Raw genomic sequence first — 25470 nt, 5'->3', positions numbered from 1 at the left:
CGAGCCGAGGGTGGGCGGGCATCCCTCGCCAGGAAACCTTTCGAGAGGGAAAGGGAATGCTGCTTTTTCACTTCTTTGCTGCTGAAGTGAAGCAAAGGAGGTGGAGCTCAGAGTAAATCCCAATGGCCATTTCAGGGCAAAGGGATTTCTAGGATGGTTTTTCATGTTGTGGCCCAGGAATTTCCTTCAGGACATCAGAGGAGTCTCAAGGTTGTGCCCAACAAGAGGCCTCTGAGCTGAGGGGTGAGCACAGCTGAGCAGGTACGGCCGTCTCCTTGGCTGTTGCCGGCGTGGCATGCTGGAAAGGAGGGTTTGCTCACAGCACAACCGTGCTCTGAGCGAGCTGAGGTGGAGGTGTACGATAAGCAGTGTATTTAAAGCCCAGCATTTCAAAAGTCAGATGACCAAGCCAGTTGATTTAAAAGATCAGAGCAGCAGAAGTTTTGTCATCTTTCTGGCTTCTATGGACATGAAATAGTTGAGTGGAGCACTGAATTGCAGTTCTGCTTTCTGTTTCAAGTCTGAAGTTTTTGCAAAGCTTTGCAGTGGAAAGCTAAAGCAGTTCTTGTGGTATTGGGAAAAAAAAAAGTATAACCATGGAAACTCAGAAATCTGCTTTACCTGGGCCCAGCTGGGGCCTGTTGCTTGGGCTGGGCTCCTGCAGGGTAGGGCCTGGCCTGCGCGCCCGCCGGCTGCAAGCGGGGGGCGAGCCTGGTCAGCACTGCTCAACGTTCACAGAATCGCGCTGTTAGCAAGCGCGAGAGCGCAATAGGAAGCCGCCACTGAACAGGCGGGAAAGGTGCTTTTATAATCATGGTGAAGTTCCAGCATAAGGTTGGCAGGTCGTTTACGCACGAGTAGGTCTCTCGTGCTGATTCATTTGCATTATGTAACGAGGCTGAAAGCCCCTTTCCATTCACATCGTCTCCAAAATAGCTGTGCTGTGCATGTATGGACAGCTGGCACGTTCTTGAATGGACCAGAATAAAATGCCTTTTATCTACCTAACCGTTCATGGAGGTTACAAATACTTTTCTGGCTAACAGCACACATGAGTTTACAGATACAAGGGAAAGGAGAAAGGGTAAGTAAATAATAACCAGCATTATGGCAGGAACAATGGGAAGCGCACTGTAAGCTGAATTGAACCTTCAAAGAACTGGAAAAGCATCAGAGACACCTTAATGATGCATTCTTTATGTCTCAGAGCTTCGCTCATGGCACTGGAAATTTGTTCAGGGCTTGTACAGGCCCAGGCAGTGCCTCGGTCCCCTGAGCCTTGTGGATGGACTGTCATGGGGTGGGTGTCTCACACACTGCATGTTATTAGTATTAGGCCTTGCCACAAACACCTTTGATCTTCAGCTGTAGGGGGGTCCTTAGGACGGTTTGGGGCTCAGCCGATGCAGTCTCCACCCATGTTCGTCGGAGTGTGTCAGCTTCAGAGTTTGCAAAGACCCCAAGGAGAGTTTATGACAGGATCTCATTCTTTAGAAAGTTTTTGTCAAGTTATGCTCTTGCTTAGCACCCACAGGCAGGGGGCTGATGACAACCCTACTTCTTGTCCACTCTACCCTGACAGCAAGGAGGCAGCTCTCCTTCAAGCAATCACTTCTTTCAGTCCAGCACTCCCAAGAGGGGCAATGGGTGTCATCTTTTTTACAACACCTGTCACCAGATGAGCTCAGTGTCTTCTCACATATTTCTCTCCCCAGTTGGACATGCTTTGCCTGAAGAGGAGCCAGAACTGTGTCCAGCTCAGTCAGCTAATCCCCTCCCATGGAAAGATTCAGGTAAGATGATCTCATGAAGACCTGCCTGGGATGCTATAATTAACTCTGACCTCATCACTCGATGGTTTGTACATCTATCAGAGGTGTGTATGTGATGGTGTGCAGCCACACTTGTGCTGGCAAATTCTGTCTGGACTTTGTGTTTTCCAAACAACCTCTGAAGACAACACAGTCTCTAATGTGATTTAGGACATATTTCAGTTTGGGTCTACAACATGAGATCTGAGATTTTAGAGGAACAATTTCAAAGGTTTTCAGCAAATACAATGGTTTATTTATTATTATTTATTCTTAAAGTATTAGAAATACTATTAAAATACAATACCAGAAAGTAATACAAATGAATTGGAAAAATACTGCTAACTATAGGTATGTATTTTGGGGTTCATTTTGATCAAATGCAGTATTCACAATGCAGCCATAATCTTGCTCATGTACTCTGTCATCCAATACAACCCTGAAGTGTTTCAAAGAATCACCCCTTGATTTCACAGCTATATCCATCTTTCTCTTCCTTCTGTACAATGGAAGAAAAAAAGAACAACCATTTTACATTTCTATTCTTATCTATAGTGAGAGGTCAAACAATTGTGTGAGGATAAATGAAGTCAGATTTTGGCGAAGCTCATTTTGTGATAGTGATGCCTATGCCCTGTGTAAAGGAAATGACATATGTTCATTTCTGTAGAAAAAGCTAAGTTTTTGCTCATATTCCTCAAATGAGAGCCTGAATACTGTGGTTCCTTTCTGGCCCTGCAGGCAGGGAGTTTTGAGGTTTACAGGTGCTAAAAGGGGTGTATGTGTCCTGACTCTGCTGAACACAGCAAAGCTGGGAAAAGCCTTACCTGTACAGGTACACTGCAGAGGAGATGAGAATGACAATAACAACTACGCCTGCCAAAACTCCAACAAGAATGGCAATTGTATGGTCCTCAGCATCGTCTATGGAAGAGTCTGCAGCTGAAGAAGAAATGAGAGCCCTGTCAGCAAAAGCTAACCATACTGCGAACAGGAGTTTTTTCTCAACCCTTGCCTGTCTGCTTGGTTTATACTGTGTTCTCTGATATATGTAGCTTTCTGGGGTGGTGTCCTGTATGCTCTACAGAGCCCTGCTGTCATGCCTTCTAGCACCTCTCCACTGGGGGTTCTGTCCCTTTCTGCTTGGATGACCCACTCTCACCCACTGGATTACTAATTTACAGCATGGAAATGAAGAGCAAGCTCAGTCTTCTCCATAATGACGCCCATTTTTGAAAGTGGTGTAATGCAGACAGTGAAATCCAAAATAGTTTTATTACCTATCTTTTCAACCTCGCAGCTTGGTCCTGTGTACAGTTCTGAACATTCACAGTAGAAGTGGAGAGAGGTGCTGTTAGTAGTTTCAGAGCAAACTCCATCATTCTTACAAGGATTTGGCATACATGGTCCACCTAGCAAAAAGGAAGAAAAGACACTTCAGACTCTCAAATAATCCAACCCTGAGAGAACTGCTCTTGCTTAGATGACACTGACTCCTAATGCTGGATAACCCCTGTATTTTAAGGCACATTACTTGTACTTGACAACAGGAATAAGGGAAAGAAGCACTGTTTCTGTGATGAAACATCAGAGTAAGACCCCTGGTATGCTCTTCTTCTGTAGACACTCTGTTGCAACTATCTCCAACCCAGTGATGTCCTATAAGCAGTAAGTCAAGACTTAGCGTCAAAGACAATCTGATAATGATTGACTCACTCCTGTAGCATCCACGACTGTAGTTTGAAATGCCACAGATTTCATCAGACCCACACACGATATTAGAGCAGGAGACAGTGGAGCTCTCTGTGCACTGGCATCTCTGAGAGCAGTCATCAGTGGTGAATATCTCTCCAATCTGGAAGGCAGCAGTTAAATGTTAAAAATATCAAACAAAATCAGCCGGAAAAAACATGAACGGAGCACTGGGGACCCATGCTATTCTCTCTAATGCCTTCCTGATGAATGGGAACATGGTAGATTAGATTAGATTTTTTTTTCATATAGTTTGTACAGAAAAGAAAGCAAGCAGTTTACTAATCCAGCTCTTTGAAACTCAAGGATGGCCCAAGAAAGAAGGCAAAAGAAGAGTTTGGGGTATGAGATCCTAGCCCCAGGTGGGGTACATGTGCAACCAACAATGTGTAACTGTTCGTGGAGATAAGAGAGGGTGGCAGACGCATCACATCATGCCTCCAAGGCAATGTGGAAATGCTATGTGCCATTTTTCTGGCAAGTGCCACCTGTTCATAGTAAGTGTCCCCCTCCTTCCATAAAATAGTCTTTACTGGCTTAGGTCTTCTCTGTACCAAATCTCTAGACTTAAAACAAAATTCTATGAGATTATGAAGCTGTTCTATCCTGCAGTGAAAATAGAGGATTCTCCATATTCCTCAGAATCCACTCTTGCTTGGGGCTCTCCATGTCATAGCCAACTCTACAGACTCTCAACCCTACCTGTACCACTCTGTACTGAAAGAAGAGGGACCACAGTGACTGGCAGAATTTCTTTGTAACTAAACTAACTGGTGTGTTGTAAACTTTAGAGCCTATGAGGCTATTGTTTAGCGTAATACAAATGAAGAATTAACATGGAGGTCAGAGTGTAATCATATACTTTCTCCAAGTGCCTGCCTTGAATATTCTGGCAGGCAGAGTTTCAGAGGCAGATCCACTCTCTTCCATTCCCCCAGAGATCAGAATTTTATTAAACAATTGCTCTTTGTTTCTAATGCAAAATTACATGCTGAGGAGAATGAAGAGATTGTCAAAATAATTAGCAGAAGAAAATACTTGGTGCCATGGGAGCTGTCTGGCCTACAGGGAGACTGTACCTCGTAATATTTGTTAAGGTATGTGCAGCCACACTGTTTGTAAGGCACACAGTCAAAACCACTGAGAACATAGCCGGGGAGACATTCACAGCCTTCAACACAAGGTGATTCGCACTTAGAGGGGCTGGTCAAGTCATTACAGGATGCTGGGCATGCAGACATGCATGAACTGTAGTTGCTGTTGGCAGGACATGATATACCTGTAAAAATAAGGAGAGTCAGGTTGTAGCAGGCTGCTGTGCATTACTTACGCAACGCCCTTTGAGATCCAGAGAACGTTACCATTTTGTAGGAGGCAATGTGATGAACACACATACGCAGAGATGTGCATAGATATATAATAGTACTGTAGTTGTAAGTAAAGCACTCTAAAGTCAGGAAATGCATTATGAAAACTATTTGTATGCTGTGCTGTCATTCCTGGTGTTAACTCATCTCAACTTCTCATACATTCAGGGTACCCATTCCTGCAAGTAGCAGAGCTGTTTCACAACTCTGGGAATTGTGTTTCACCAGGGATACAAAGTCATCTAACCAGGGGTGACGCAGGGGAAGTATGGTTTGATGAATCTCCCAACTTGAAAAAAAAAATTAGGAAAAAAATGTTTGAGATTATTAGAAATTTTATTTCAGCATTTTTTAGTCTGAAAGATTTGGAGTTTTCAGCTGAATCTTTTTGTCTTGAAATTTCACAGGCAAAAGAGAATTAGTATATTTTGTAAATTTAAAAGGAGATTGAAATAAAGTGTTTTTCCTTCAGATTTGTGGCTTGTGATGGTCTCCAAAATTTTAACTTTTTTGCCCAGTTGGGAATGGGGACATTTTTTTCTCTCACAAAATTGATCACAAGGGAGCTGACAACTCTGCTTTCCTAAGTAGGATATTCTAAGCTGGGGTCTAAATGTGAAAGTCAGCATAAGACACAGAAGAGAGGCCAGAAAAGCAAGTGTGCATGCTAAACTATGAACAGTGATTGAAGCATGAATCAACACGCTTTTATTCCCTGAGAAGCTTTGATATATGGTGCATCTAGGAAAAGCCTCAAATCTCTGATTTTGAGAGTCCTTTAGGCAGAAACCATACTTCTGGATCTTCCTGTGCTTACCACAAACTGTCTGTTGCCTCCAGCCTTCCATACTGACTCCTTGCTGCTGACAAGCCAGCATGTATTCCTCCAGACTGCGACATAAGGTAGCATCCTCATCTCCTTCTACACACATATCAAACAGGCAGCTCCTATGTGCAACAGGAGAAAGCGTTCATTCCCAATACCTTTGTTATTGTTTATTTTCAGCTGCTTTTCTGCCAGACTCTTAGTTCTGTTTTCCTGTATCTGGCTGGCAGAAAAACAGAGGAATAAAAAGAAAAACCAGCCACATGATTGGGAAGATCAGGACATTTTTGGACTAGATGACCTTTAAAGGTCCCTTCCAACTCAAAGATTCTATGATTCTATGATTTGTTGTGCAGCTGCTGTTAACATGTGAGGTATTCATATATGAACAAGCAATAAACAGGTACCTGACTGCTTGTGACAGTAGGTTATTCTTTTCTATCTCCTGTTTTCAGCTAGCATGGCTTCATCTTGCTTTTAGAGCACTTTTTAGTGCTGGTAAGTCTCATAGCTGGACTACACACTTCTTTCAATACATGGGTGCCCTCTCCATGTCCATATGCCTTGAATATTGACACAGAATTCTCTTCTACCCAATGTTTGTTTGCCAGTGCTACCTTCTCAACTTTGCTCATCATCTGAATATCCATGGCCTGATTTTCAGAGGCATTGAGATTGGAGATGAATGGGATCTGCAAGTATGTAGCACCTCAAAAAAATCGGGCAACCACTAAGAAGGTAGAACAGGCTGCCTAACCAAATTCTAGGTGAGGAGAAAAGTAGGCTTATGTTAAGAATCAGGATATATACATTGAAGCCAGTGGTCCAGTTTATTTGGCTTAACATTCCTTCACGTTCTTGTCACAGCTAAGAGGGACTTTGAGGTGGACATTATCTATCTTTAAACATTAGGTACAACTATATGACTAAAGAAAACTGGCATCTGCTTGGCAATTTTGTGGCTGATGATGGATGAATGATGAACGTGGGGATGAATCAACAGGTCTCATACAGCTCAAAATTAGGTGTGTAGGAACTGAGTATGTAGGAGGCCAGAGAAGCCTTGAAACACAGCAGAGTGAACTTTCTTGAAGATACCACGTTAGTTGCTCTTCACTAATCTGTTTTTTTCGCTTCTCCATGAAAGATTCAAGAAGTGTCACTGAGAGCTTCAGCCTTTGTCACTATAGCATGAAGGCTAGATTTTATGAAGCTAGAATTGCTAAATAATAGAGCCAGGCACTAAATTCTCACTGAATGTGGATGAGAACTGTAAGCACACTACAAACCCCAGCCTACAGGTATAATGCTTAACACTGCTGCTTCACCTGTGTAAGAAAAGAAGAAAGCTACTTTCTAGAGCTAACAGAAAAGTAAAACTCTAAATAGATGGAAAGACAGATCATCACAATTATTTAAAAATAAATAAGGGGATTTAAATCTATCAATAATGGAATCACTGGGCCCAGTTTTCCAAAGACACTTATTATCCTCAATTCCTATTACCCTGGAGACTGAAGATGCAACGTTCTTGTCAGAAATTCGTGCCAAAATGATTTTGCAAATGGGGAGAACATCTGTCTGCACTTACGTGAAATAGAAATCTGGTGAGATGATAGAATGACACGTTACAAAAGGACCATTCAAGTCAATCAGGATTTGACATCTCGAAGTTCTGTTTTCTTGCCCCAGCTGATTTTCATTGCAGCCTTGGAAGAGCCCTGGATCTGGTTCATCCTTAGACTCATCTTTTGAGTTGACATCTCGGCTGTAAATGAAGTCATTATGAAACCATCAGTTCTCTGTACATCCAGCATTCATGGTACTACTCTCTAAGTAACACCACAAGAGTACTTCTGCCTTGTGGTGTGAGTATAAGCTTATTGCTCTCTCACGATTTATCCTGAATGGGAAGAAGATAGATAAAGCAAATCAAAGATGTACTAGAACACTTCCTACCGTCTCAGTGATTTATGGGTGTTTAAATCAAAAGGGATATCTGTAATTATCTCTTTGGAAATTCTGCATGACACAGGCTTCATCCAATGCCTCTTTCATCCAATCTATTCAATAACATTAGTCAGAGTGATGCAGCTGGAATAGACCACTATTTCTTGGACATATGCTTACTTTCACTGAACAACTGGCTGCATGCCTGAAGTGCCAGAATTCTCCTGTAGACATAGCCTCCAGAGCCCCTTTATGCTCAGCACGAGCCTACATACTGCTTTCTACTATTCTGGCCGACAAGTTTTTGCAGCCAAATTATATCCTGACAGTTAATACAATTCCATTTACTTGCTGAAAAAAGTCCTGTGCTAGTGGCTAAGCAACCTCCAAAGGTCTTTCAAAGCAAATTGAGAAGGAAGGGAGGGAGGGAGGGAGGAAGGAAATGAATGAACAAACCTTTTCCCTACCTATTTCCATGTTCTGTATGGACTAATTAGCACAGAATTTGCCTGACCACAAATGTCATGCTCATTTATACTCAAAAGAATGTCCTTCATTTTTGTGTACTGGCAGAAAACACTAGATAGCCATGAAAGTAAAGAAATCAGACTCTTCAATTCTGGGAGGAATTGTGAATTCATCTTAATGGATTTCAAAGCTGCCTTCATGTTCCAGAGGGAGGGATGACACTGAATCAGGATTTGCCCTCCCTCAGGCCCATCCAGCGCAACATGATATATTTATCTTTGCCGGGAACCATGAATTTGGCAAAGATCTTATTCATGCCTGTGCCCTAGCAGTTGTAATGGCTGTGACTCCAAAGAGGGATACTAAACTAGGGTAATACAGTGATAGTTCAGGCGTCTTCTGGCTAGATAGAAGGGCACTGATAATTCACCTTAGTGATGAGCAGGAAAAATCCCTACATACAGACCAAGGGAAGAAGAAAGACCAGAAATGAGATAGTGTAGTCATTCCTGGATATTAACTATGGCTTAATTCACTCACTTCCAGTGGCAGTGGTTGCCATGGATGTTAAGTAGAAAATTAAGTACCTGAGAGGAGAGGTTGTTCTTTTCAGAGGAACTTTCCAGCTCTCACCAAATACATTCACATTCTTCACCCAAACACCATCTGGTTTTGTGAAGTCATTTCTATATTTCCCATCAAAGTCACCACACAAGCCTTCCACTCTGTTTCTGTAGGTATTGGCCAGCTTTATATCTAGGGAAGTTCAGAAGAAAAAAAAGTCATTACACAGAAATCCTTGCTTCAGAGTGTATGGAAGAGGTGGAAAGCAGTGCCAAGTACCACATTTCATGATTCAGATTGGAGCTGGTAATGTGTCATGGTCCTCATATGTAGGATATTAACACAGCCCTGAGCATACATGTTCATACATGTATTCACAGGACTGTTTCTGTGCTCTGCAACATGAATCATGAAAAAAGTAATTTCTTGCAGCCAATAAGGTATCATAGAACATGACATCACCAGCTGAGTGCTCTTAGTGCATGCTGCTTACTACTTTGCAGCAAACTGAATGCACCACCCACCTTTTGGCCTTCACTTACAATCTACTTGCTTGTTGAGAAACAGAATTCTTATAAAACAGACCTTTCTGCAGTTGGAATTTTAGGGTTTGGAATGATGGTCATGTGTATAAATGGACTGGCACTTTCACCATACACTCAGAAATAACATGGCTATATTCTGTTGTAAATCAGGAGTAACACTGCTTTGAACAGAAGAGGTAATGTGTGTTCAACTTACATGAGTGAGTTGTGTATGTGATATAAGAATCCTGCTGTATTTAGAAATACTAAAGAATAGGACTATCTGGAACAAGCTTGAGAAGAAGCGTGTAAAAGGATGCACCAGTCCTATGACTGGGTTAAGCTGGCAAAGGGGCAGATCCAGACTTCACCCCATCATCCTCATCAGCAATTTTAAGTGATATGCTTTCGTTTTTATCAACCAGGCCTTACGTAACATGAAAAAAAGTAGATGTAGATGACTCTACATCTCATTTCTTCTAAGTTCAGGTGGATCCAGGTAAAGAAATGGCAGTTCTATGTTTTTTTCTGGTTCCTGGGAAACACTTTTGTTTTGATTTTCTGGAAGTTCATATCACAAAGGGTCATAGGCTCAAAGGGCGAAGGTTTCTAATTTTGCCTTGGGTTTAGACCTCCTTTGGAATGAGAACATTTTTTGAGACAGTGCATAAATATTCCTGCACATTGTCTTAGTATTGCTTACCTGCATTTTGATTGCCATCAAAGCTCAGGTATAAGCCAAAATCTGTCTCCAGGTAAATTCTTGTTGTCCTCTGATATATATGAATACCTTCATGAGGACGAGCAGGGGGTCTCACCCTCACACCATCCAACTAACAGGGAAAGAATAAGTTAAAATTCATAATGTATAGGCCAAATTAAAATCAGACTTCAGTACAAATCAATGCTACAAATGAACACTCCTCTTGTCTTGTTTTATGATAAATATATCAGATAATTTAACCAGGTAAAAAACTCAGTATTCCATTTTTTAAAGTTAACAAAATCCCATATTGAGGAAAGTGATATGGACACAGTATTTTCATATTATTCTAAGAGATTTCTATTATTGAGCTAAAAATGTATATATGAGCTATGTATACTCTTATGCACCAATAAAGGGGAGGGAAATGAAGTTTTCCTAGCATAATTCACTATTTGCTTTTTCCTACCACTGATAAAAATTTGTATGGCTTTATTGTAAGCTTGGGATATTTGGTGTTTTATTCCTAAACCTCTATTTATTAATTTGTTTGAAGTAGAATTATATCCTTCATAGCTATAGAGAAAAAAGACTCGACACAACTGAAAATCATGTTCGTGGTTGCCTCATAGCACTGCTCTAATAATACAGTTAGTTAGCTTTAATACTTAAATTCTTCAAAACAGACATTTATTACTCAAAGGTGTTTTACTCCAAGGGAGGGCCTCTCTCTGTGCTCTGCAGTCAGCAAGAGACTTACCACAAGCTGCTTGTGCTGTCTGAGTCGCACTGTGTGATTGTAAACATTGACGAGAATCTCTTTCAGGTAAGTAATGCGTCGACCTCGATAAACAGGGTAGTTTGTGCCTTCAATGCTGAACTGCGTCAGAGTATCAGGTAGGTCAGGGATGGTCTGAGCCAGGATATACGTGTATTTCCCTTGAAAATGGTGCACCAGACCATCGAAGGTGTTGTAGTGTGGGTCACCCATGATCCGACAGTTCCCAAAACCTAAAGGGGAAGAGCTTCATTACTTTCCAATCTGAATGTGCATGTGTGAGATCCCATGCATGGATCAGTTTAAAATAAATTAGGTAAAAATGATTGCTGCTAGCATGCAAGTTTCTCAAAGTAAAGATGGGTGCTCAGGCATCACTCTAGTGAATGGGCACTCAGATGGAAAGACGGCCAGAGAAACTTATTCCTCTGCTGAGAACTGGTGTGAGCCAACCGAACTGAAGCAGAACATTAGGGTTTATAGAGACTAAGTTGTGCACATTGGTCCTCTGCAGAGGAATGACTCTGTCACACAGCATGGCTTGCAGTGGGCTCTTAGAGATGATGGTTTCATAATCCTCAGCAATGTGTTGCTACAAAATTATTGGAACATGAAAAGCAATGTCTAATTTCGGCTGGCTCACTGCTGTCACGCTGATTTCTTCTGAGGTTACTAAATTGATCATTGGGGTCAGCCGACCTAACAATCAGATGCAGCGACTACCATCTAAGTATTCTCCTTGACCATTGAGTGCAGAGCAAACCATTATCCCAGGAGCAAGGCTCTCTTTAAGACTGCTGAGGTGCGTCTGCTCTGGTATTTTGCCAAAATGGAGCAGGGGGAAGCTGGATTTGCATTATGCTGTTGTACTGATCATCAATAGAGTAGGATCTATGCCATACTAGTCTTCAAAATTGAAGTGTAGAGTCACTAGGCAACAAGCTATCTCCTAAACAATCCAATTTACCTAGAGAATATGGGATTAACTTTGCTTAGCCAAAGGAACTACTGAATAAAAAGGACTGAAGTTGTCTGACTGGCATACTATGTATCTGTTCAGATATGTTCTATCCTGTTTTGCCTTTATTTTTTTCTGTTCTCAAATCAACACACAATGGGAAAAACAGGATCATTGCCAAAGGACTCACAGACATATCTGAGTTTTGGTTTTGGTAGATGCAGTGCAAATATTTTTTCTTTTTTTTAATTTAAACTAAGCAGACTGAACTGTCAAATTTCTAGATGTAAGTAAATTTTCAAACTCTTGGTCCACTTCCCTCTACAAATTCTGTCTCATACTGGAACTTTCTGTTCTGAGAACTGAGGCCTTTTTGTGTTCAATAATGTGTCGTCAATAGCACTGTCAGAGCTGCCTTCTTTCCCTGTGGAAAAGACTGGAAGTGCCATGGAAGAAAGAATGGACATCCGCATCCTTTCTCCTTCTCCAGCCCTCCTGGAACACCAAGTGAAGACCTGCCTGCACATACCTGTTGGATTGCACTTGTATTTTCCAGTTTTGATCACGCAGGTTTCTTTAGAATCACAGCTATAGCTCTTACAGTTGATGACACCGTTCTTCTGACACTGGCATCTTTTGGTGCAGTGTGGAGTTACCCAAGTCTCCCCAGCCTGGACACAAGTTGTGTTAATAATATGTTATCAAGATGCTCAGCTTTGCAATCCAATAAAAGTTCAATAGGAAAGGGTGTGGGTGCGGGCTAGGTGCAATCTGTCCAGTTGGCGATTCCACAACTGCTCAATCCAGATGTAGTCTCACCAGAAGCCTGGGAGGGGGGATCCCAGTCCATTTATCTTATTGTCTTCGACACGAGAATATGAACACAAAACAGGACTAGGACAGACTGCCTGAAATACTCTGATCAATTGACTAGTTTTGAATATGCCTCAATTTTGGCCTCAGGTGTGAAGTACCAGTCATCTCCTGCATCTCCTAATACCCGAGCCTGCAGCTTTTACTAATCAGATGAAAGGCATTTAAGAGGTAGACCCTGAAGATTTTTCTCTCTCTCTCATTTAGATGGAGACCAACTTTCTACAAGTTTTGCAGCCAGAGATTGCTCCATAGACAAACTACTTACACTGTAGTAATTGTTGTCATCATCCCTGCAGCCACAATTGCTCAGAGGTACACACTTGCCATTACTGAGCAAATAGTTATTATCACACTCACAGCCCTCTGTGCACTCTTCTGTCTTCTCACAAAGGGAAGAGGCAAAAATGTCATTGCATGTTGATGGGCAGGCGGAGACACAGTCCGTGTAATGGCTGTGGGGAGGGCAGGGCAATGCTGTGTGGGTGGAGAGAATAGAACCAGCATTATTAAATACATTTAGAAAGTGCACCGCAAACACATGTGCCTGCCTGAAAGCTACAACTTGGCCTATAAAATGCTAGTATTGAATTGGCTTTTAATAGCTGATTTTGATCATGAACCAGTTTTGATTTTTTATATTTTATTTAAAAAAACAACAAAAACAAAACAGAGAACCCTCTCTGGAGCTGCTGATTCAGTTCTATTACAGGTATGCCTGAACTGGTGGCACCTGGTGCTAGATCATTCAGATTTAGTGTTCCAGTTCAGCTGCAAATGCCTCTTTGGACATGGCTAGAAATTAGAATCTTTAGGGCAAATTCCTTAGAACGTTCAACCCTCTAGTGATGCAAAACAGGTGTATATCTAGCTTAACCACAGACATAAACACATGGAAGAACAACAGATATGCATTGTCAGACTGAAGATTCATCTATCTCTGTGCCCTATTTCTGCCCATTACTAGAGATGCATGAGGCAACAGTTCAAGAAATAGGGTAGCAGGAAAAAGTGTTCGTTTGCCCAGTATTTTCCTCCACTTGTGGCAAGGAGGCAATTAGGAATTTCTGATGGATCTATTCAACATCTGTCTGGCTCGGTTTTTAACCAGTTAATTGTTTTGTCCTCCACAACATTGTGTGAATTAATTCCACAATGTAATACTAAAGTGTGAAAAAACAACAAAAAGAAACCACTGTGTAATTTTTACTCATTTTTACAAAATTTTTTTGTGGCTTTGTTGAATGGGTGGACTGTGGCACATACACTGGAGGTTAATCTGAGAACATGGCCCTTAATAAGCAACCGGCCAAATTGCCAGTTTTCATTCAAAACACAGTGAGTGGCATTGAACCCTGTGTCCTAACACAGTATTCCACTTTGTTTTAGTCTTCTGGTTGTATTATTTCTCCACTTTAGGCTTATTGTAATATCTCATGGCACTCATTTGACGATCAAAGCCATTCTAACTCCACATTACTATCCATAACTTGTCTAGACCTGAGTTTAGCTCAACCTGAACACAGTTCAGTGCAACAATGGAGTCATAAAATCATAATAATAGAATTTCATTTTGTGAGAATTTGAGTTTAATTTTCTTTTACATAACTTGTTCACCTAATACTTCTAATTTGTTTTCATGCTATCAGCCATCCAAGTTTCATTTTTTTCACTTGTTTGTGCACTTACGACAGAATGTGCTATTCCTCCAATTAATAGTGATTCCATGATTCCTGCAGGTGTCCACATAGACTTGAACTATGTCGCAGAGAGCGGATTTCATGCCATTATACTGGCACATGTCATAGATGCAGATCTGTATGAAGTCTTCAGGCTTGACTAGATTATGACAGGCTTTGAATTTGTCCGATTTTAGGACATTGCACTGGCTTTCAATGACTGGTTTATTCTCAGCAGTGCAAGGAGGAACATCATCTTCTCTTAAGTCTGATAAACAACTGCATGAAAACACAAACACAGCTGCATTTAAGTTTCAGAGGCATATATATGATGGAGACTGAAACTGAAAAGTTTGTTTCTACTGAAAGGTATTAAGCAACGCTAGAGACTACAGTCTTCTTTCTGTCTGAGAATTAGACCTGCCTGGCAATCACCATGCTGTCTGATCCTTGTTACTCTCACGGAACTTGACCCTGACTAAACTTCTCAGCTTGACCTCGGACCTGTCTCGTCACTGCAAACTTCTGGACTCTTGGCTGACACTGGCTTCCACTCTTGGGCCTGTGCTGCTTGCCTTGCTCAGGTAGTGTGGGATGGGCCCTGGCTGGTGAGGCCACTGTTCTCTCAGCTGCGTTATCACACTTGGCTCCCTGTCCCTTAGGGAGCAGCTGGTCCTCACTGTTCCCCAACACCATTGTCCTGCTCTAGGTGTTTTCAGTGTAAAATAAACAGAGGCTATGCCACACTATGGACTGCCCCAAAAAGTAATTGCCCAAGTATGTATGTAGATCAATAGAAAGGCTGTGGTTTCCCTCTGGCCCCGTGCAGTTGTTTCCTGTGGTGATGGCTTTTTTTTGAACTTCAAATTCAAGAAGAGAAAAGTCTGGTATACACTGCTTATATGTTACAAAGTAGAAAACAGTCAAAACAATTGAAAGGAGACTGTTTCCCAAAGGAAGGTGGAAGGTATGAAAAGAAGTTACATTTACCCTTCATCACTGTCTTCCTCCACTTTCCAGCTATTTCCAAACTGGGTGACACTAACGAGTGTACCATTGGGCAAGGACAGATCATCTTCACGATTATCATTGAAGTTACCACACATGCCATGTACCTGCAAATGAACAAGAACCATATTATAAGCACAATCTGCTCTACATCAGCTTCCCCCACAAGATGTGACCAAATCATAACAACAACCAATCTTGTACCAGACATTTCAGACATACTCAGTAGTGTCTGACTGCATCCACGGAGAAATAAAATAGAAACTGCAGTAAATCTGTGGTTCCCTAAGGCTTCAAGGCATTTAATTCTATAAGCTGGATGTATTCCCCTAGCCAGGTAATTTTCTCTAACTGCCCCCTTGGAACACAAGGAAATTGTTGGGAAGAGAAAAAAATAAAAAGGAAAAAAATGACATGTGTTACAATACAGCTACAAAGAAAGATGCAATAGCAAAACACAGGAATAAACAAAATTAAAAGTACATGCACAAAGCAGCAGTTTTGAAACCGTGCCAGATGTTTACATACTAAATCTTACCTTTGAGAAATAAGACTGTGGGAGGGTAATTTCCAGATGGTGATTGCCATCATATTTCACTATCACACCAAAGTCAGTTTCCACTACTATGAATCTGCCAACATTTCCAATGGACACGCCTTGCAACCGGTTCTCCACTGGAGTGTAGACTCTCTCATTGTTCAACTGGAGAGACACGTCATTTGTCAGTATGGACATTCTTCCATGAAAGTTTTTCTGCTTGCAATCTATATTCTTTGCAGTGCTGAAGATTTCTCTATGACAGTTTTATCTCCTTTACAATTCCACCATTGCATATTACATGGATTGCAGGAATCAGCCTTTTAGCTGAGGAGAGCTGGGCAGGATTCATAGCCTGTGCCTTTAACAGGGAGCTGGAAAGATCCCCAGCAGTGAGCAAGCTCTTACTCACCCATAGGGTGTATTCCCCACTTCTGGTATGGCCATGAATCCCCATGCTGTTCTAGACCAATAGAGTATGACTTGCTTTTCCTCTGCTCTTGTTAACTAGCTACAGGTGATTGGGTTGACAACAGCTATTGAAGTGGGGAGCCCCATTCCTTAGTTCAGGCAACAATTCTCTGATCTGGAGGCTCTGGGCTCCATCTCCAAGATATGGCCAATTGAACAGTAAACCGAAACCAGAAGCCTTGGGAACTAGAATAATATTCCCCTGTGAGATCCAGTTAATGGAGGTGCCTACAAGTATTAAGCATATGTGTATATATTCCTTACGAAACATGAAGATCCTTTTTCCTACAACCACTGTAGTGAGTGAATTTTAAACCACTTCTCTCCAGAATAAAGAGCACCACCACCTACCAGGATTCCTTGGCCTTTCTGAAGGGTGATTCGTACACCATACACATCTATGTAGACTTCTTTCAGGTATGTGGCCCCTCTTAGTCCTCTGTCTTCATTCTTGCCAAGGATAGTTATAGGAATGACACTGTTGGTGTTGACAACCTCAACCAAGGTGTAGGTGCAGGTACCCACAAAAGTGTACACCATTCCATCAAAAGTGAAATAATGGGGATCTCCTGCCACTTGACATGTTGCTTGGCCTGAAAGTGGAAAAATGATCTAAGAACTTTGGGCTGGATTTCACGATGGACTCAGCTGACCACAGATGTTTGCATTAGTGCAGCAACCTAATCCTGATCGTTATTATGTGGACAAACCGTCACAGTGGTATCTCAGGTTCATGGCAATGACATTTATTTGGAAATAAGAAATTTCCAGAAAGTGTCTCCTAAATTTAATTTGCACATTATGTACAAACTGGCAACTTGGCAGCAAATGAACCTCTTTTTACATTTCTACATGCTGTTGTAGCTATGATTTATGGTAGTTGAGAGTAATACAGAGCTATTCTACTTAGCTATATAAAAATACATAACTATATATATAAATACAAGTGTAAATATAAAAGTAAATAAATTTTCATCTATATACATAGATACTTAATGCACTTGCCATCACCCAGACTTTCAGAAATGCAGTTCTCAATTTTTCCCAAATTTAGAGCTTGCAGCATTGGTGATGTGGGACTTGAATTTGTATTATCAAGATGAAAGTAACCCAAGTGACCTTGCAAGCTTTTGGGTAGCATCAGTTTTTGCTGATATCCACTACAACAGAAAGGGATCTGTGCTTGCAAGACAGATCATCATGTCTTTTAATCTCTTAGCACTGGCAGCAGTCAGTTTGGACTTCTTTGCCATCACATATGAAAAGTTATTTATAATAAAGCTAGAAGGAGAAGAAAGACCTAATTATGGAATTGACATTGAGAACCATTTTCAGGCAGGAGTTACCAGTGGAATGACAGCCCAGCACACCATCCTGAATACTGCATTCCTCTCGGACTCCACACTCCCAGGAAGTGCATGCAATGGTGTTATTAGCCTTGCAGGTGCAGCGTTCAGTGCAGGGATAACCGGTAAACCAGCTTTCATCCAGCTGAGCGGGAAAAAGAGTGTAGAAGTATATACTATAAGATAAATTGGAAGGTAATACCATAAGGTACAATCAAATTACTAGTATTTGAATGTGCATGACATATGATAATTTGGGCAACTGTAGCCACACAGCTCATGGATCAAGAAGGCTGGCAAAGTGAGTCTATTTTGTTATTATTAATGGTGTAAATAATAATTGTGTTAATGTTATTAAGATTTTTTTCTCTCATGGTGATAAAGAATGAGATCCCCTGTTTGTTCTTTTTTTTTCTCTAAATGTCTGAGGTAACTTGCCTGGTGATACTGTTTCTTTTCATCAACACAACCACAGCTGCTTTCCGGCACACATTTGTCTCCACTCAAAACATAGTCTTGCTTACAGAAGCAACCTTCCACTGGTAAGGAACTGCAAGAATCAGCTGCTGAGATGTTCAAACAGGTAGACGGACACCTAGTACCACAGCTTTTGTAGATGCTGCCTCCAGGACAGGACATCGCTAGGGAGAAAAAGGAAAAAATAAGATCACTCAAAAGGGCAGAATCATGATAAAAGTTTCCCTGATGTTTTCTTTTGCTGCTTGCTCCTGAATATATACAATTGCTGTTAGAGAGTCTGACGGTGGACAGTTCTGCATACAAAGGACTTTCTTTCCCTGTGAGATGGGTGGCTTTTGGTAGAGGTGGGTAAGACAGGTGGGCCATCCTGCACTCCAGCTCGCAAAGGAAGTCAAATGTTGTAGGCTTACTTTGAGGGTAGGTCTGATGTGATCATACAGGGCTAATTGTGCTTGCTTGGTTCAGTAAACCTTTTCCTGCAGGTTTAAAGACATAAAGTCACTCCAGTAAGGGAATAGAAGAATCTCTTCATGTACCAGCTTATGTGATCCCATTAATGTAGTTACTATTTGAACACCTGCCATATATTTAAAAATAGAACTAAAAATCAGACTCTGTTTTTCACTGAGACCCCTTGAGGAAAATATATTATACTGTCACACCCCTCCTGCTCATGGCAGAATTAGGTTTCTATCACTCAAAGTGTGCTCTCCAGGGAAGACATTACATTTTACAGAAATCCTGAAGCATTTGTCCATTTCTGCCATCTAAACCCCTAAATACTATTTCTCGCTAGATTCTGTGATAAATCACTACATACAACTCTCATTTACTCTGTCCCTACAGCAGGATCTCTTAGTCCTGTCAGGCAACTACAGACAACATCCCCAGTCATCCAGCCAGACTACCTGCCCTTTGTCAGGTTCTTAATTGAGTTTTTATTTGAATTACTGATGGAGGGAGCACTTGAGAGTCAATCCTCTTAATGTGACTGAGTCTTCTCTATCAATATAATCAAGCCACAGGTATTTAAGTCCTGGACTATGGCCTCAAACTATGGAGTCTGGAAGTCCATAGCTTTAATCTGATTTGGAGGGTTAGAAGCTCGTTTCTTATTCTGTCTTCTTTTAATATAAGAATTCTCTGTGCTCTGTCCTCCCAGGGCTGACTTACTTGGTCCTTTAAAGCCATTCTAAAGTCACAGTAATTCTTTTTCAAAACTGAGCAGCTCCCAGAATCTCTCAATGTTTTTTTTATGGTTTAGTTTCAATGCAGACCTAATTGTTGATCACATTAAAAAAAAAAAAAAAAGGTGCAAATCTGCAGAAGGTAATACAGTGGTAACTGCTATAATCAAAATTAGTGTAAAAGAGAAAAAAACATAGAGGAGAATTATGATTTATTTCACTGTGGTTGACCTTTAGAGTATTTCTTTTTTTCTCCAGGTGTGTACTTTGTGGATATATAGGCCCTTTAGAAGGTGTCTGGCAAGCAGAAAACTGCCCAGTGCTGCATAAAATCGGCACCCATGGAGCCCTGGAAAGCTTTATTCTAAGAAATATGAGTTCATTATATGAAATTTCCTGTAAGGTCATTCTGAAGAGAATTAATTGGGAGATAGGTGAGAATACTTGATTTCTTTGCTTTACAGAGAAAAACTTACAAACTTCCTAGAAACAGCTATTTCTCAAGGGCTCTTATTAAACTGTTTTTTTAACCAGAAGCCATCGATAAGCATTTGTATGTGGAGGACTACCAGCTCTGCTTACACTGAGGATGGTAGATTTCAAGTGTAGCAAAGCAACAGTTATTTCCTCAGTGCAGAATCTGACATAAGATACAGCTGAATGTAATCAAACTTTTCCAAGAAACTAATTGTGAGTTACTGAGAGTTTAAGGATTAGACCTAAATGTATCCAAATGTTCATAAAAATCAATGTTTTATACAAATACTGGAATGGTACTGAAACCAAAGCAGGCTCAAGACATGACACAAGATAGACTATAGTCAAAACATTACAGAAAATGAAATAACATGCATGAAAAAGGTAGAAAAGAATGTGCATATTTTTGAAGTTTAAATCCAGAATAGATTATAAATCACAACACTCACGGCAAAGAGTAGCATTCCTCCACTCTATGCATATTCCAGCATTGATACATGACTCAGCATAGGCTTGCAGTCCATAGCATAAGGATGTTGCCTGCCCACCAGTGAAACACATGTCATAAACACAGCTTTCAAAGAAATTCTCTGGAGGCACTTTGGTATGACAATCCTTGAATATTCCTGTGTAAATCAAGAAAGATATATAGAAGGATAGAAAAAAAAATTGGGAATGATAACACCACCACCACCATCTATTTTCTGTCACAGCAAATGTATTGTGAGTGCTTCAGGCTTACTTTGTTTAGTAAGTTAAACCAACACTTGAAACGGAGCACGCACAATGAGACTTAGCCCTCTGGGTCAGACTTCGTTCTTTTTGCATGATTGATGCAACACAGCTTACATAAATTAAGAGTTGCTCGCTAGGCAACTGCAGGGGCTCTCTAATGCAGGGAACTTCTACAGAATTTCAGATACAGTATCTGTAATACATGCAGTGACAGTACCCTGGCAGTACCCTCTGAACTATTTCTTTTAGCAAGCAAAGTGCAAGTCACTGTAAAGCAAAGAGCAGCTATGGCTCCCTGCACACATTCTCAGATAATCTTCATGGACACATTGGCACCATCTGAATGGTTGACATATCTTGACCAAGCACCTACGAGTTTTATGTTTGCCATTCACACTGGAGGTTTGATATGCTTCCAATGTGAGCTCAGAACAATGGACTATAGAGAGAAGACAACACAAGCTAGAAAGTGCTCCATCACATGGCTCACAGAGAACTACCAACGTACTACCTCTTGGGTCTGTGATCATGCCACATGCTGTGTTCTTCCTCGCTTCACTCTCAAGCACAGGATCACATTGCTCTTCTGTCCCACTAGAGCATCTGGGGAAAGCAAGCAAAATCAAGTGTGTGTTTAATTAACATCTCTTTCTATCAGATTTTCAGTGGAAGATTGACACATGACAGCCCTACACAACAGGGTGTAGTTTATTACAGTCACAAGACTTTATCCAGCTTCTTTGAAAAGCTGATGTCAGCCCTATCACTGAATGGACTCTCTTTTTGATGCTTTCTGATTCAAAGGCTTATTCTTAGCTAAAGAAAGACCCATGGCATCCAATCAGTTATCGTTTCCAATCAGGGAACTGGACTGAAGTCCCATCCCCCCTCACACTCAACCGACAGTTCCTGCTTTGGAAAACAAGACTTAAGGGCACAAGCCCTCTTGTCATTCCCTGTTTAATGTAAAGGGGCAGCTCCCAACATCTAACGGGCAGTTGCAAGATGTAATATGGTACTGGATGACAAAGCCAGTCAGTGGATGGGTGTTTGATTTTAGAGAGTTTGATTAGCAAATGCCAGATGATTAAATTAATTTACATACATGGTATTATTCTCAGGCACAAGCCAGCTTTGTCCAAGATCAGTGGAACCACTTGCAATGTCACCGTTGGGCTTTATGTTGTCATCATTTGGATCACCATTATAATTACCTGTAAGGTTAGAAAGAGATTTATGGGACACATGAAGTTCACATCCGCAGAACAAACCTAGGTTTCAGGCTGTAAAATAAACTACAATGAACTAGGGAGAGTATATATGCAACATCAGTGTGTACTGGGCAAAATAAGAAGAGCTCAGTTGTGTTTTAGGCTTTGACCACTGACAAAAACTGCTCTTCAGAGACTTGTGGACCTGAAGCAAGAAGTCTGTAAGTTCTTATGTAACTAGATCACATTGCATACAAGAAAGAATTGCTTGGCTAAAAAACCCCAGCTCATTTCCTTGGATCCTACCTGTAGAATGTTGGACTAAAAATCAAATGGTGTTATTTGCACCATTATATTCCTAGGTACATTTCCTGAATTGAAAGCATGAAAAACCCATGGAGAGATAATTGAACTAGGAAATTTCAGATGATCCAAATCAAAGAATAATCAGAAACTCAAAAGACAATCTACTCTTGTAATTTCTACAGTCCCATTTCTATCCTGATGTATATTTCATATAATCACTTGGATTTCAGAACATTGTTCCAACTAAACCTGCTCAGGTTCAGGCATTAGCAATATTAGTGACATTACTGGTCACTACTGATTCCAGTGAGCTCCTACTCTGGTTGGTTACATAAGTCACCTGTGACTCTTATTTACTTTGCTATCTTATTGCAACAGAATTTCTTACAGAACACAGTAGAATGTGCCCTTTGTGTCTGATCTTTCTCACAGGACTCTAAAAGGCCTCTATGCTTTGTATCATATATAGCATTTAATATTTTGTGGCATTTGAATTTTGGAAATAAAGTATGAATTTTCTTTCTTATTCATCAAGTCTGTCAGCTCAGGATTATCCATATTGGATCCTTGTCATTGCTTTGTTTTAATGTAGACAGTGCCTATCTTAGCTGGAATAAAAAGTAGGTAAAAATAAGCCTTAGTAGTCTACTTTTTTTTTTCTTTTTTTTTTTTGTTTTCCTTTGATCATATAAACATGATCATTCAGGTTGTATAAATACCTCCTAAAAAAGCACAGGAAAACAGCAGCAGGAAAGTTTGAGGATGTTGACAGTAATTCTGAAGATTGCTGTGGAAACAGCCTCAAGTTTTTATGATTCACAAAATGAAACGGTATAACATCCCTCACACCCAACAAAAGACAAATACATCAGGACTTAAATAATAGAAAAATGTACTTGTAGAATTCTTGAGTAGATGCATGCAAGTCATTACTCTTCCTAAATTTAAACTGTAGAACTGAAGATCATTTTTTTTTTATTTGGCTAAAAATGTTATTTGTAGTTATACCTCACAACATTCCAAATGGATAACGTTACCAGGAATTTTATAAGTACCAGTTCTTAGAAACTGAAAAATTCTAGCAAGTTTTTTTCACTGCTGTAAATTCTAGTCCATTTGACAAGGACTAGTTGTGTGTAAAGTAAGTATGACATGCTAAGAAAAGAAGTTTAACTTATCACCACACTCCACAACTCACTAAAAAGTGACTAAACCTATGACTTACCACAGAGGCCACAGAGCAGATCGCTGTAAGTAGAGGGCACAGAGACTTCTGCATAATGATTTCCATCATATCTCACCCACAGTCCAAAGTCAGTTTCCACAAGAACATATCCACCACTGCTTTGAATACTGATCTTTTCAATAAATACAGGCAGGTTCATTCTGCTGCCATTCAGCTGCACAGCAAGTTGTAAAAGTTAGTGTATGGCTGCTGGGACTCCTACAACTACCAGCAGCCAAAACAGATTAGTGAAAGATATGATCTGTGCACAAGGGAACTGAAAGTAATTAAAGAACATCTCATTTGAGCAAATTTATTGGACATCTCATTAAAAGAGGTACATTTAACTACTAAAAAGAGAAAGTTTGCTATGAACTCTACAATCAGAGAAAGTATTTCCTTATCTGCATGTCAGTTTAAGGATATTACATGTGTCTTTTAAACAAGTATTTTCTTACATTCACTTTCTTGTTTTTCAGCAAAGAAATCTGGTTGCCATAGACTTCCACTTGCACTGACTTCACATAAGAGACTTTGATGTTGGCTCCTCTGTGCTCATTTGTTGTGGACACATCAAAGTATGGAAGCCTCTCAGAGATGTTGCACACTTTGGAGAGGGTATAAGTACAATTTCCCATGAAGTTATGAACTCTGTGGTCAAAAGTGTTATAATGTGGATCCCCAGAGGCACTGCAGGAAGCACGGCCTGGGAAGAAAGAAGGACAGATTAATTCCTTCTGAATCTCTACCAGACTTCTGCAGTTCCTTTGTTCCCACTTTGTTTTACTTTGTAATTGCTGCTCAGATATAACAATCATGACATCATTCAAGAACATTCCAAAGCCCAGCCCAGCCTCCTGTCTTTGGACCCACAAAGAATCTGTACTCTTATGTATCGGAAATCTATGCTAGAGGTCGAGGAAGAAATATAAGCAAAAACCTTTGATACTAAAACAAGATTTGTTATTAAGACATCATTATATAAAGTGAGGCAGTGAGTTTTTAGTGTCCATGTATGAAAGGCTCTTTCTGACTAAATAGGAAGAATCTACTCAACAACTTTACAGGGTTGGTTAGCCAGAATAGACCTCTGCACTACCAGCTGTCTGAGGTTCTGTACTCATGTCAATTATGGCACTGCTATTGAACACTGCATACACAAGAAGTCCTTTACACACTTTTGAAAAATACTGAAGTTAATTAGCCAGTGATAATATGTACAAATGGAAGTACACTGTGTGTGTGCATTTGTATGTGTGAGCTGGGTAAGGTTTTGAGTGCTAATGAGAAATTCCCATTTTCAACAAAAAAAATCTTCCCATCAAACCTTAGCAGAGTTGAGCTTGCAGGTATTTTGTAGTGTTTATCAACAATGAGAAAAAATAATGAAAAGAGGTCCTCACCTCTTCTCTGCTTTTCAATGGCACGTTACAAAAATAGCTACGCTTATGGTTGTGTCTACATGTCAACCTTCAGTACTTACACACAAAGTATTAAAACTCCAGAAACTGCATATATACCAATTATCAAAAAACCCCAGATGTCCAAACTGACTAGGTGAGCTAGCACTCCCTTGTACTTAACAAGCTGACACATGTAGAAGACTTAGTGATTAAAACTGGAGAAAAAAAGCAGTTAGAACTTATCTAGACCGACATTTTACTGCATGTCCTAGGTACTAAAATAACAATAACCACAATGACTCAGTCTTTTCCAGGACCATATAATTGGATTATATCCAAAATAAAACCAGGATTTAGAAGATAAATACAATTTCAAAACACAGCAAATAATAACACCTGTATGAAAGGTGAAAACTTGTCATAGAAAAAGGAAATGGAAATCTTTATGGACATGGCAACAAAGGGTATGTGACATAACTGGCAGTTGGTTGACGGTTACCAAAAAGGAAGTACTGTGGCAAAATACACCAAGAGCAGGACTTCAATAGTGACTACTCAGAAAGAGAAACAGCTCTGAAGGACTGTCCTACCAACGTGATTGGGTGAACAGGAAAAAGCTCTGACCCTCCACTATAAAAACTCTGTCACTTGGCTGTGGGACAGGGATTAAAAAAACTGAGCAGTTATGACAGGCAGTAAGGTAAGAGATGCAGATGGGAAACAACAGTACCTGAGCTCGGTGTGGGTCTTGGCGGTGCAGGTGTGCGTGGAGGCAGTGTTGTAGTGCGTGGTGAGGGGATTGTGGGTTTTGGTGTCGATGGACCTAGCAC

The 25470-nt window shown here is 40.6% G+C and overlaps 1 protein-coding gene across 1 annotated transcript; it reads right to left on the bottom strand.

The window, feature by feature from the left end:
• Positions 1 to 2638: 2638 nt before the first annotated feature.
• LOC104622354 (zonadhesin-like) lies at positions 2639 to 23412 on the bottom strand (the record flags this gene model as incomplete). The annotated part of the gene is made up of 20 exons (XM_010289105.1): positions 2639 to 2753; positions 3092 to 3223; positions 3528 to 3666; positions 4643 to 4734; positions 5748 to 5878; positions 7348 to 7524; positions 8762 to 8930; positions 9966 to 10095; positions 10726 to 10976; positions 12231 to 12372; positions 12843 to 13051; positions 14264 to 14532; positions 15244 to 15368; positions 15800 to 15964; positions 16622 to 16863; positions 17617 to 17761; positions 18055 to 18257; positions 21007 to 21098; positions 21601 to 21709; positions 23238 to 23412. Coding segments are annotated over 20 exons (3212 nt in total), but the record flags the coding sequence as incomplete, so codon positions are not given.
• Positions 23413 to 25470: the final 2058 nt, after the last annotated feature.

This window comes from Phaethon lepturus, unplaced genomic scaffold (genome assembly GCF_000687285.1).
Source record: "Phaethon lepturus isolate BGI_N335 unplaced genomic scaffold, ASM68728v1 scaffold21636, whole genome shotgun sequence".
Taxonomy (NCBI): Eukaryota; Metazoa; Chordata; class Aves; order Phaethontiformes; family Phaethontidae; genus Phaethon; species Phaethon lepturus.
Note: the sequence above shows the minus strand (reverse complement) of the source record. Positions and strands in the feature narration are given on the sequence as shown.